Source organism: Oncorhynchus tshawytscha, linkage group LG16 (genome assembly GCF_018296145.1).
Source record: "Oncorhynchus tshawytscha isolate Ot180627B linkage group LG16, Otsh_v2.0, whole genome shotgun sequence".
Lineage (NCBI taxonomy): Eukaryota > Metazoa > Chordata > Actinopteri > Salmoniformes > Salmonidae > Oncorhynchus > Oncorhynchus tshawytscha.
The window spans coordinates 81,703,225-81,717,564 of NC_056444.1; the positions used below are offsets into that span (position 1 = coordinate 81,703,225).

The window sequence follows — 14,340 nt, forward strand, 5'->3', positions numbered from 1 at the left end:
AAAATAGGAAACAACAACAGTTGTTTTTAAGCCTTATTTTTAAGCCTTGGATTTCTAATCCTCTAATGTTATTATCGGATTTAAATAGCTAGCATTTCAAATAGATGTGGTGACAGCGGACACCCTTGTTTAACTCCTCTTTACAATTCAAATCTCTTTACGAAGTAGCCACTATTTACAGTTTTTTTTATATGGACTGGTTCTTTATATTTGCCATCTGGGTCTTGTTTTAATAATAGAGAAATCAGATCTTCCTGCTGAGTACCTGACAGACTATCATTTCTATAGGAGTAGTTAAAACAAGCTAACAATGGAGCTTTTAGTATATAAAAAGGCTTGATATACCTCTACTGGTATGCCATCAAGCCCTGGGGGTTTTCCAGACTGAAAGGATTTAATAACCTCCAAAAGTTATTCCTCTGTAATTTGGACTTCGCACTGATCTATTCATACATTTGGTAGTTTTCATTTTTTTTTAAATGATTTGGAAATAATTCCTTACAGTAATCGGCATTCAGAGGGTGAGGATGAGATGAGAAAAAAAAAACGTCTTCTTAAAATATTTAGCTTCCTCTTTTAAAATATCATAGATGACTCCATCTGTAGTGGTCAAAAGACTACTTAGTTGTAGTCACAAACCGGTTACCAATAACTACAAACGTAGTTATATTTTTGGGTTATTACAAATGTATTAACTTATTCCCAGATATCTTCTAAATGACCCACAAAGAGAAAAAGGTTGCTCGCTCTAATTGCGTAGTACCTCATCTGTTCTCTTTTTTGTTTTGTCAAGTTTTCTGCATGTACTCTGTGAATTAGGCTACGGGGGTAACTTTTTGGCTAGCTTGCTGGCTAATATAACTTAATATAGATAGCTAACATTCTTTGATAGCTGATTAGAGGACGCTATTTATTTCCAAAAATAAATAGTGGTTTAGTTTATTGTAGCTTTAAACTAGGTGTTGATAGCAACTGGCTGACTCATGCGTAACGTTAGCAGGCTGGTAGGGTTAACGTTAGCACGCTAGTAGGGTTAACGTTAGCAGGCTGGTAGGGTTATCGTTAGCAGGCTGGTAGGGTTAACATTAGCACGCTAGTAGGTTTCACGTCAGCAGGCTAGTTGGGTTAACTTTAGCACGCTAGTAGGTTTCACGTCAGCAGGCTAGTTGGTTAGCAACCTTGCAAGTTGATTTGTAACAATAAATTCATAAAGTATTTGCTTGTAAGCTGGCTAAAAAAATAACATTAAAAACAGTATTTATGAGTGCAAACAATTTGGTTTAATTTGAAATTGTACATTTGAAGTTATTTCTGTTGGAGTTTACATTATAGCTAGAAAAATAGAAAAGAGAGGTGTAACTTTGCATTGGGACTTTTGACGCGTATACTACTGCAAATCCATATGTTACATGTGGTTACCTTTAAACACTGATCCCAAAGACTCGACTGCCCCCGCATGGATAAAAAGAGAACTGCTCATTTTCAGCCACTAATGAGATTCATTTGAATTTCCTGAAGCATCATGAAAAATATCTGCGACAAAAGAGTGATCAAATTACGATCCGACATCTGTACCTTTAAAAAAAATACATCATACCTGGACCCATAGCCGACTTATCCCAGTCATTCATTCATTCAGGTTGGGTGAGTGACACTGGTCCTAGGGCATGTGTTCTTTGATCTTTACGTAATCTTATCCTTGCGTAATCTTATCCTTGCATAATTTTATCCTTGCATAATTTTATCCTTGCGTAATCTTCTATGGAGATTTGGATAGGGAGCAGAGCAGTGTTTTGTTTGAAGCTGGACTATAGGCGAGGAAGGATTTCTCCTCTCTGTCTCTCTGCATCCCGTTTGTTGTCCTTACATTGGAGAGACTATTACTGTACTGTACTGACTAAAACGAGGTGCAAATTATAAACAGACGTGTCTGATTTGGCAGCGGATGGATTTCATTTCAGAGAATGATTGAGGATGGCTAAATCTGATCTGCCGTTAAGGTAGGATACATTCTGTATTATTATCATGCTGTTTTGGAGCAAATGGGATGCTGTAGAAACAAATCAAATTTTTTAAAAATATATATATTTGTTCAAATCTGAATGGATGCAAATGTAATTGTTTCTCATAGGGATTGTGTGTGTGACTGAATGTATCTGTAAGGAATATACTTCTACTCTATCAGGCATGTAACCATGACGATATCCTCTCCTGTCCAACAGCCATGTCTCTGTTTCAAACAACAATAGTCTGTTTGCTTTTCTTTCAGACCTCAATTAAGCGATGCCAGGGATTCCACCAGCTGCTGCTCCATGCTGTGTAGGAAGAGAACCATAATACAGGAAGTTCCTCTCCTTTAATAACAACACACCGACCGTCTCCTAGCATGTTGCCTCCACGCAGAGCAGGCGCCCTGCCGGAGCCTTCCCCCTCTGCCTCTCCCTCTCTCAGCCTGAGGAGGATCCAGGTTCGATGGGCCTTGTACCTCTTCCTCTCCCTGGCCCTCCTCTGGTTCCCGTCTGGGGCGGTAGCCTCAACCCTCAACTGCCACAAGACCTGCATCTGTGCCAGTAACATCGTGAGCTGTTCCAAGATGAACCTGACCACGGTGCCCACTGGCCTGCCTCTCTACACGGCCGTCCTGGACCTCAGCTACAACGACGTCTCCCGGCTGAGGGCTGAGTGGACCACGGTGAAACTCACCAAACTCCACAGCCTCCTACTCAGTCACAACGGCCTTCACTTCCTCTCCTCTGAGGCCTTCGTCTACGTCAAACACCTGCGCTACCTGGACCTGTCCTCCAACAACCTGCGACAGCTGGACGAGTTCATCTTTGAGCCGCTGGGGCAGCTGGAGGTGAGAGACAGAGGGAGAGAGAGAGAGAGAGAGAGAGAGAGAGAGAGGGAGAGATTAGAGAGAGACAGAGAGAGAGAGAGAGAGATAGAGAGAGAGATTAGAGAGAGACAGAGAGACAGACAGAGAGAGAGAGAGAGAGAGAGAGAGAGAAGGAGAGAAGGAGGGATTAGAGACAGATTGAGAAAGAGATAGACAGAGAGAGAAGGAGATTGAGAGAGACAGAGAGATTTTTAAAAACTATTTGCACATAATTATAACACTGTACGGAGACATAATATGGCATTTGAAATGTGTCTATTCCTTTGAAACTTGTGAGTGTAATGTTTACTGTTAATTTCTCCATATTCCCAGGTGCTGTTGCTGTACAACAATCGTATATCTCAGATTGACCACTCAGCCTTCCAGGGTCTCCACAGCCTGCAGAAACTCTACCTGTCCCAGAACATGATCTCACGCTTCCCCCTGGAACTGGTCAAAGACAAGACCCGCCTGGAGAAACTCAGCCTGATGGACATCTCCTCCAACAGGATCAAGGTATAAGACAGTGTGTGCGTGTGTGTGTGTGTGTGTGTGTGTGTGTGTGTGTGTGTGTGTGTGTGTGTGTGTGTGTGTGTGTGTTGTGTGTGTGTGTGTCTATAATGTTTTTTTTTATACCTTTACTGTGTTTACGTGACCTAACCATGATGTTGACCTTGCAGACAGACTGCAGTGCTTGTCACTACAGCACTGTTATGACTTTAGGATGTTATTCCTGTTATGACTTTAGGATGTTATTCCTGTTATGACTTTAGGATGTTATTCCTGTTATGACTTTAGGATTTTATTCCTGTTATGACTTTAGGATGTTATTCCTGGTTTGACTTTAGGATGTTATTCCTGTTATGACTTTATGATTTTATTCCTGTTATGACTTTATGATTTTATTCCTGTTATGACTTTAGGATGTTATTTCTGTTATGACTTTAGGAAGTTATTCCTGTTATGACTTTAGGATGTTATTCCTGTTATGACTTTAGGATGTTATTCCTGTTATGACTTTAGGATTTTATTCCTGTTATGACTTTAGGATGTTATTCCTGTTATGACTTTAGGATGTTATTCCTGTTATGACTTTAGGATGTTATTCCTGTTATGACTTTAGGATGTTATTCCTGTTATGACTTTAGGATTTTATTCCTGTTATGACTTTAGGATTTGATTCCTGTTATGACTTCAGGATTTTATGTTTGTGCCTGTGAGGTGTGAAACACCTTGAGATTTACCTGAATTCTAAAGTGTGCTGTGCAAATAAAATATATTATTATCATTAGATCCCCCATGCATTAAAAATGTAACTGTTTTTCATAATGTCTGTATCATTAGGTCCCCCATGCATTAAAAATGTAACTGTTTTTCATAATGTCTGTATCATTAGGTCCCCCATGCATTAAAAATGTAATTGTTTCTCATTATGTCTGTATCATTAGGTCCCCCATGCATTAAAAATGTAATTGTTTCTCAAAATGTCTGTGTTATTATTATGATTGTTTCTCATAATGTCTGTATTATTAGGTCCCCCCCATCAAGGAGCTGCAGGTGCTGCCTGCCTGGATAAAGAACGGCCTCTACTTCCACAACAACCCTCTGATCTGTGACTGTAGCCTATACAGTCTCCTGGCCCACTGGCACATCCTCCGGCTCAACTCAGCCCTGGACTTTAAAGATGAGTACAGCTGCTATCTCCCCGGGTCCCAGAAAAGCAGGGTGGGGGTCTTCGACCTCAACAGAGACTACATGAACTGTAGTACGTTCTACGAGGCGGACGAGGAAGCTTGGCTGGAACAGACGCTGATCTTGCGCTGTGATACTAAACACAGAGATCTGTCTAAGACCTGGGTGATGCCTGGTGATGTAGCGGTGATGGAAGGCCTTAACCAGACAACCAAGGTGCTTCCTGACGGTAGTCTCCAGATCGGCCCGGTGAAGTCGGAGGACTCGGGGACGTACACATGCTACGCTGTGAGCGAAGCCCTCAACGAGACGATCTACGTGCTGCTCAAGGTGTTTACTGTTCTGTAATGTGTTCACTGTGTGTTGTGATGTTGTGTGTACAGTAATTCTGTGACGTCTTTATTTCCCCCTTGGGGATCAATAAAGGTAAGAAACAGTGAACCCTTTGGAATTAACTGGATTTCCTCATAAATTGGTCATTAAATTTGATCTGATCTTCATCTAAGCCACAACAAGAGACAAACACAGTTTGCTTTAAACTAATAACACACAAAGTATTGTATTTTTCTGGTCTATGTTGAATAAATCATTCAAACATTCACAGTGTAGGTTGGAAAAAGTATGTGAGCCCTCTAATGACTTCTCCAAAAGCTAATTGTAGTCAGGAGTCAGCTAACCTGGAGTCAAATCAATGAGACGAGATTGGAGATGTTGGTTAGAGCTGCCCTGCAATATAAAAAACACTCACAAAATCTGAGTTGCTGTTCACAAGAAGCATTGCCTGATGTGAACCATACCTCAAACAAAAGAGATCTCAGAAGACCTAAGATTAAGAATTGTTGACTTGCATAAAGCTGGAAAGGGTTACAAAAGTATCTCTAAAAGACAGTCCACGGTAAGACAAATTGTCTATAAATGGAGAAAGTTCAGCACTGTTGCTACTCTCCCTAGGTGTGGCAATCCGCAAAGATGACTGCAAGAGAACAGCGCTGAATGCTCAATGAGGTTAAGAAGAAATCTAGTGTCAGCTGAAGACTTACAGAAATCTCTGGAACATGCTAACATCTCTGTTGACGAGTCTACGATATGTAAAACACTAAACAATAACGGTGTTCAACATCATGGAAGAAGCCTCTGCTGTCCAAAAATAACATTGCTGCAAGTCTGAAGTGCACCTGGATGCACCTGCAAAATATTCTGTGGACAGATGAAACTACAGGTGAGTTGTTTGGAAGGAACACACAGCATACAAAGGCATAGCACACCAATATGAAAATCTCATCCCAACTGAAAATTATGGTGGAGGGAGCATCATGGTTTGGGGCTGCTTTGCTGCCTCAGGGCCTGGACAGCTTGCTATCATCGATGGAAAAATGAATTCCCAAGTTTATCAAGACATTGTGCAGGAGAATGTAAGGCTATCTGTCCGTCAATTGAAGCTCAACAAAAGTTAGGTGATGCAACAGGACAACGACCCAAAACACAGAAATAAATCAACAACAGAATGGCTTCAACAGAAGAAAATACGCCTTCTGGAGTGGCCCAGTCAGTCCTAATCTCAACCCGATTAAGATGCTGTGGCATGACCTCAAGAGAGCAGTTCACACCAGACATCCCAAGAATAGTGCTGATCTGAAACAGTTTTGTAAAAAGGAATGGTCCAAAATTCCTCCTGACCGTTGTGCAGGTCTGATCCACAACTACAGAAAACGTTTGGTTGAGGTTATTGCTGCCAAAGGAGGGTCAACCAGTTATTAAATCCAAGGGTTCACATACTTTTCCCACCTGCACTGTGAATGTTTACACGGTGTGTTCAATAAAGACATGAACATGTGTAATTGTTTGTGTGTTATTAGTTTAAGCAGACTGTGTTTGTCTGTTGTTGTGACCTAGATGAAGATCAGATCAAATTTTATGACCAATTTGTGCAGAAATCCAGGTAATTCCAAAGGGTTCACATACTTTTTCTTGTCACTGTAAATTCAATTAAATTCAAATCTATTCTATACAATTCAATTTAGAGCGTCTGCAAAATCTAAATTAAATTCAACTTCATTCCTATCAATTCCCAAAGGTGCATAACTTCACGGAGAAGGGAAATGGTGAGAACCTGAATACGGCCTACACCACCCTGGTGGGCTGCGTGACCAGTTTGGTCCTAGTGTTCATCTACCTGTACCTGACCCCCTGCCGATGCTTCTGCTGCCCCAAGAACAACCACCAGGACTCCTTCCACTCCTCCATGCTCAGCCAGGAAGACTTGGCCAACAACACAGACCCAAGGCACGTGGCCTTCATCGACCCCAAGAAGCTTGGGCAGAACGGGAAAGTGAACCCCAGTGATATGGAGGGGGACCAGGGAGAGATGGATGAGGAGGGAGGATTACTGGGGAAGGGAAGGAGGAAGAAGTCTGTGGCTGAGTCTATTAGTTTGGTCTTCTCTGACACCCCCATAGTGATCTGAGATGGTACGGACCGGAGAGCTCGGTGTACGCTGTGACGTGATTGGGTGGATCAGTGATGTATGTGGTGTGATTGGATGAAACTGTGAATACTTCCTGGAGGTAGGAACTTGGACAGAAAGCCAATCACAGTTCCCCAAATTGACCAAACTGACCAATGAGAAGCTTCAGGGGAGTGTTAAACACATTGCCTTGGTATTAACAAGGACAATTGACAATAGTCAGGACCGTTCCAGCATTTAATTTGTAGCACTTAAATATACAGTACATACTGTGAAAGCCTGACAGAGTAGTGTAGGAGGACACTATTCCTTCCTGTGATACAGTAATGATGGAAGAGGATATCATGTTTGGACAGTATCAGTACTCAGGAAGACATTGCCTGGTGGAGATACAGAGAATATGAGACGTGCACCATTTTAAACATTTAAAGAAAGGATATAAAATAGAAATGAACACGTTTGGGAAAATAAAATAGTTCATACATATGACATAATCAAAGTCATGAACATGAGCCTTGTAGACTGACTCCTATTTCTATTTACTGATTGGAAGTAGACTAGCGGGGCCGTCTTCTGTAGACGTTAGTACGTACACACGGCAGCTATACCCATAGAAATGGAAGGACTTTATATTACTTCCTGACATGGGTACATTCAATATGGCCGTCAGTCCACCCATTATATAACATTGACTTGGATGGGAATGTCTATTCTAGTAATTCTATTTCTATGTATATACCCCTCCACCCCGACCGACAGGCCGACCGACAGACAGACCGTCAGGCCGACAGACTGACCGACAGACCGACAGACAGACCGATAGACAGACGTCTTCAGACTTGGCCAATAATAATCTATTATGTTTGCTACCAGCAGGTCATGAATAATTGTTACCAGTGAGTCATACTGAAGAGGAGCAACATGTTATCAATAAGCGTCACCTTACGGCCCACAGACCAGACAGAGTGGGAACCAGGAAATGTGACTTGTATTCTACTCCCTCATAGTTAGGTCAGATAGTTATTTAGTCATAATGAGATAGCAACAGAGCACAATAGTGGAATAGAAGGTCATTGTGGTTCACTTGATACTTGATTTAATTATGAATAGGTCAACTACTGTACGAAGACTTCACCCTTGTTAAGTCAAAGCTTGTTACTCTAAAATGTTGATGCACAAATTTGTTTCCATCCTTTTAGTTAGCATTTCTCCTTTGCCAAAATAATTATCTAAAATGGAGAATTATAATCATCGTTAGGAAGTAGAAACAGTGCTATTTATTTTATTTTATTGTTGCTATGTTTTAAGAGGCCAGTTACTAAAATATGAGATATTATACTGAATATATATATATATATAATAAAATATATATGAATATATATATATAAAAACACAAAATGTAAAGTGTTGGCCCCTGTGTTTCATGAGCTCAAATAAAATGTTCCATAAGAACAGAATGCTTGTTTCTCTAAAATGTTGATGCACACATGTGTTTCCATCCTGTTAGTGAACATTCCTCCTTTGCCAAAAGAATCTATCCACCTGACAGGTGTGGCATATCAAGAAGCTGAGTAAACAACCATGATCATTACACAGGTGCACCTTGTGCTTGGGGACAATAAAAGGCCACTCTAAAATGTGCAGTTTTGTCAGACAACACAATGCCACAGATGTCTCAAGTTTTGAGGAAGTGTGGAATTGCCATGCTGACTGCAGGAATGTCCACCAGAACTGTTGCCAGAGACATTAATGTTAATTTCTCTACCATAAGCCGCCTCCGAAAGTCATTTTAGCAAATTTGGCAGCACGTCCAACCGGCCTCACAACCGCAGACCACGGTGTAACCTCACCAGCCCAGGATCTCTAAGCCCAGCTTCTTCACCTGCGGGATTGTCTGAGACCAGCCACCCTGACAGCTGATGAAACAGTGGGTTTACACAACCAAAGTATTTCTGCACAAACTGTCAGAAACCGTCTCAGGAAAGCTCATCTGCGTGCTCGTCGTCCTCAGCAAGGTCTTGACCTGACTGCAGTTCGGAGTCGTAACCGACTTCAGTGGGAAAATGCTTACCTTCGATGGCCACAGGTACACTGGAAACGTGTGCTCTTCATGAATGAATCCCAGTTTGAACTGTACAAGGCAGATGGCAGACAGAGTGTATGGTGTCGTGTGGGCTAGCGGTTTGCTGATGTCAACATTGTGCCCCATGGTGGCGATGGGGTTATGGTATGGGCAGGCATAAGCTACGTACATCATCATGTTGTAGCTAGCATGCTATATTAAATTAATATACATCATGTTATAGCTAGCATGCAATATTCCATTAATATACATCATCATGTTGTAGCTAGCATGCTATATTCCATTAATATACATCATCATGTTATAGCTAGCATGCTATATTCCATTAATATACATCATCATGTTGTAGCTAGCTTGCTATATTCCATTAATATACATCATCACGTTGTAGCTAGCATTCTATGTCCCTACTGACAGGAGAGAGCTGGGTCATGTTCAATAGGAGGAAAGTGTTTAGAAACAGAGTGAAACGGAGAGGTACTACCTCTGTCTTCAAATTTAATTCATAAATGCAAATTGTATTCAGGCTCTTTCTAGTGTGGCTGGCTGTTGAGCCCAAATTAACCTGGTTTTCAAGCAGACGAGACGTCCACCACTGTCCATGTCTTGGCCAAAACAAAACGGACTGATTACAATATTGCGAGCGCCTTTGTCATGACAACGACAGGGCTACTGATGTCTGAATGCTAATTACATAGTTTGATAAGGCTTCCCTCTGTACGTGATTGCTTGCGCGTGTGTGCTTGGGTGTGTTTTCCTGTGTGTGTATTTCTCTGTGTGTGTTTCCCTGTGTGTGTTTCCCTGTGTGTGTGTTTCCCTGTGTGTTTCCCTGTGTGTTTCCCTGTGTTCCCTGTGTGTGTTTCCCTGTGTGTTTCCCTGTGTGTTTCCCTGTGTGTGTGTTTCCCTGTGTGTGTGTTTCCCTGTGTGTTTCCCTGTGTGTTTCCCTGTGTGTGTGTTTCCCTGTGTGTTTCCCTGTGTGTGTGTTTCCCTGTGTGTTTCCCTGTGTGTTTCCCTGTGTGTTTCCCTGTGTGTGTGTTTCCCTGTGTGTTTCCCTGTGTGTTTCCCTGTGTGTGTTTCCCTGTGTGTTTCCCTGTGTGTTTCCCTGTATGTTTCCCTGTGTGTGTGTTTCCCTGTGTGTTTCCCTGTGTGTTTCCCTGTGTGTGTGTTTCCCTGTGTGTTTCCCTGTGTGTGTGTTTTTCCCTGTGTGTTTCCCTGTGTGTTTCCCTGTGTGTTTTCCCTGTGTGTTTCCCTGTGTGTGTGTTTCCCTGTGTGTTTCCCTGTGTGTGTGTTGTCCCTGTGTGTGTGTTTCCCTGTGTGTTTCCCTGTGTGTGTGTTTCCCTGTGTGTTTCCCTGTGTGTGTGTTTCCTATTGTGTGTTTTCCCTGTGTGTGTGTTTCCCTGTGTGTGTGTTTCCCTGTGTTTCCCTGTGTGTGTGCAGACAGGGCTTATCCCTCCTACACTCCATTATTTTGGCCTGTGTTTCCCTGTGTGTTTCCCTGTGTGTGTTTCCCTGTGTGTTTCCCTGTGTGTGTGTTTCCCTGTGTGTGTGTTTCCCTGTGTGTGTGTTTCCCTGTGTGTGTGTTTCCCTGTGTGTTTCCCTGTGTGTTTCCCTGTGTGTGTGTTTCCCTGTGTGTTTCCCTGTGTGTTTCCCTGTGTGTGTGTTTCCCTGTGTGTGTGTTTCCCTGTGTGTGTGTTTCCCTGTGTGTGTGTTTCCCTGTGTGTTTCCCTGTGTGTGTGCAGACAGGGCTTATCCCTCCTACACTCCATTATTTTGGCCTGACAGAGTGACACCGTTGATTCAGTCATTGTGTATAACTGTCATTATGGGGCCTGTCCTCTAGTTACATTTGGAAGCAGTCACTGCCACTCAGACAAGTAGTCTGTGTGTCTCAAGTCAAGCTACATGTGTCTGCTTTGATCATGTAATGAAACACAAGGTTTGTTACAGTGGCTGTGGTTCATTCTATAGCCTGGGTTAAACATAGTGAGTGAGTGAAGTCTTATTTAACCAAGCAAGGATCACGTTCTTCAGGACTGTAGCCAGATATCGGTACCAGGGACGGTTTACAGTAACAGTAGCTGTGTGTCTCTGACTGTAGACAGATATCGGTACCAGGGACGGTTTACAGTAACAGTAGCTGTGTGTCTCTGACTGTAGCCAGATATCGGTACCAGGGACAGTTTACAGTAACAGTAGCTGTGTGTCTCTGACTGTAGCCAGATAGCCAGATAACAGTAGCTGTGTGTCTCTGGTACCAGGGGACGGTTTACAGTAACAGTAGCTGTGTGTCTCTGACTGTAGCCAGATATCGGTACCAGGGACGGTTTACAGTAACAGTAGCTGTGTGTCTCTGACTGTAGCCAGATATCGGTACCAGGGACGGTTTACAGTAACAGTAGCTGTGTGTCTCTGACTGTAGCCAGATATCGGTACCAGGGACGGTTTACAGTAACAGTAGCTGTGTGTCTCTGACTGTAGCCAGATATCGGTACCAGGGACAGTTTACAGTAACAGTAGCTGTGTGTCTCTGACTGTAGCCAGATATCGGTACCAGGGACAGTTTACAGTAACAGTAGCTGTGTGTCTCTGACAGTAGCCAGATATCGGTACCAGGGACGGTTTACAGTAACAGTAGCTGTGTGTCTCTGACTGTAGCCAGATATCGGTACCAGGGACGGTTTACAGTAACAGTAGCTGTGTGTCTCTGACTGTAGACAGATATCGGTACCAGGGACGGTTTACAGTAACAGTAGCTGTGTGTCTCTGACTGTAGACAGATATCGACACCAGGGACGGTTTACAGTAACAGTAGCTGTGTGTCTCTGACTGTAGCCAGATATCGGTACCAGGGACAGTTTACAGTAACAGTAGTTGTGTGTCTCTGACAGTAGCCAGATATCTGTACCAGGGACGGTTTACATTGTGTGGAAGAGAGAAGGAAGTCTCACTCATCAGACATTCATTCCTCTCACATTGTTGGAACATCAGGTGGATAGAGACAGCATCAATACCAGAAGGAACAATGGACCAATTTAATCTATACAGGAGATGGACTGCGTCATAAATGGCACCTTATTCCCTATATGGCCCATAGCGCTCTGGTCAAACGTAGTGCACTATGTAGGGATTAGGGTACCATTTGGCACTCAGCCATGGTAATTGAATTCACGTAAATATATTAGTTAGTGTGGATATGGTTTAATTTCATTCATATCCAAGTATTGTCAACTCCTCATTTGCAATTGCAACAGGTGGGATTATTAGTAACCATAACTAGCATTACACTTATAACCAATTAATTTGCTTTGTGCTAAACTGTATGCTTCTTAACATAGAACATGTTTCTCAGTTATCAACTGATGAACCCTTGAGGTTCAGAGTCTGGGTGATGGTGATCGTACGTCAGGCTAGTAAACGTCAGTTGGACCTTTCTAAATAGCTAACAGTCTACTAAAACCGTGACACAGATTATGGGAGTAGATTTTTATGCAGCGTGCCTCCAATTTAAAAACAATCTCATAGGAGAGAGCATGTGTTTGCACGGTTGTTACCCACAATGCATCAGGATAGTGTCAGCTTCTTCACCTAATAGGTGGTATTCCTCAGTTGCCTGTCACACAAGTAATAAACATAGACATAAAACACAATGGATAATAGAATAGAACACAATATAGTTTTATCCATAGAAATATAATCTATAGAACCTCCCTATTCAAATCAACAAAGTCGAATTGCCAGCGTTAGACCTTCCAAGCCTTTTGTATAGATTGTATTTCTATGGATTTATCTCTATGGTACACAATTACTCTCTATCTCTATCATCATGGGTTGTCTTGGTTGGAAAGAAAAACAAAGACCCCCCCAAAGCAAATCAAATCAAATGTATTTATATAGCCCTTCGTACATCAGCTGATATCTCAAAGTGCTGTACAGAAACCCAGCCTAAAACCCCAAACAGCAAGCAATGCAGGTGTAGAAGCACGGTGGCTAGGAAAAACTCCCTAGAAAGGCCAAAACCTAGGAAGAAACCTAGAGAGGAACCAGGCTATGTGGGGTGGCCAGTCCTCTTCTGGCTGTGCCGGGTGGAGATTATAACAGAACATGGCCAAGATGTTCAAATGTTCATAAATGACCAGCATGGTCGAATAATAATAAGGCAGAACAGTTGTAACTGGAGCAGCAGCACGGTCAGGTGGAAGTTGAAACTGGAGCAGCAGCACGGCCAGGTGGACTGGGGACAGCAAGGAGTCATCATGTCAGGTAGTCCTGGGGCATGGTCCTAGGGCTTAGGTCCTCCGAGAGAGAGAAAGAAAGAGAGAAGGAGAGAATTAGAGAACGCACACTTAGATTTACACAGGACACCGAATAGGACAGGAGAAGTACTCCAGATATAACAAACTGACCCTAGCCCCCCGACACATAAACTACTGCAGCATAAATACTGGAGGCTGAGACAGGAGGGGTCAGGAGACACTGTGGCCCCATCCGAGGACACCCCTGGACAGGGCCAAACAGGAAGGATATAACCCCACCCACTTTGCCAAAGCACAGCCCCCACACCACTAGAGGGCTTTCTTCAACCACCAACTTACCATCCTGAGACAAGGCTGAGTATAGCCCACAAAGATCTCCGCCATGGCACAACCCAAGGGGGGGCGCCAACCCAGACAGGATGACCACATCAGTGAATCAACCCACTCAGGTGACGCACCCCTTCCAGGGACGGCATGAGAGAGCCCCAGTAAGCCAGTGACTCAGCCCCTGTAATAGGGTTAGAGGCAGAGAATCCCAGTGGAAAGAGGGGAACCGGCCAGGCAGAGACAGCAAGGGCGGTTCGTTGCTCCAAAGCCTTTCCGTTCACCTTCCCACTCCTGGGCCAGACTACACTCAATCATATGACCCACTGAAGAGATGAGTCTTCAGTAAAGACTTAAAGGTTGAGACCGAGTTTGCGTCTCTGACATGGGTAGGCAGACCGTTCCATAAAAATGGAGCTCTATAGGAGAAAGCCCTGCCTCCAGCTGTTTGCTTAGAAATTCTAGGGACAATTAGGAGGCCTGTGTCTTGTGACCATAGCGTACGTGTAGGTATGTACGGCAAGACCAAATCAGAGAGATAGGTAGGAGCAAGCCCATGTAATGCTTTGTAGGTTAGCAGTAAAACCTTGAAATCAGCCCTTGCTTTGACAGGAAGCCAGTGTAGAGAGGCTAGCACTGGAGTAATATG

The 14,340-nt window shown here is 43.1% G+C and overlaps 1 protein-coding gene across 1 annotated transcript; it reads left to right on the forward strand.

Moving 5' to 3' along the window:
- The first annotated feature begins 1,578 nt into the window (after positions 1-1,578).
- Positions 1,579-8,478, forward strand: LOC112235436 (amphoterin-induced protein 1-like). Its single transcript, XM_024403880.2, has 5 exons — positions 1,579-2,000; positions 2,270-2,857; positions 3,209-3,391; positions 4,409-4,897; positions 6,642-8,478. The coding sequence occupies exons 2-5, from the start codon at positions 2,387-2,389 to the stop codon at positions 7,029-7,031; spliced, it is 1,533 nt and encodes a 510-aa protein (XP_024259648.1). The 5' UTR covers positions 1,579-2,000; positions 2,270-2,386; the 3' UTR covers positions 7,032-8,478.
- Positions 8,479-14,340: the final 5,862 nt, after the last annotated feature.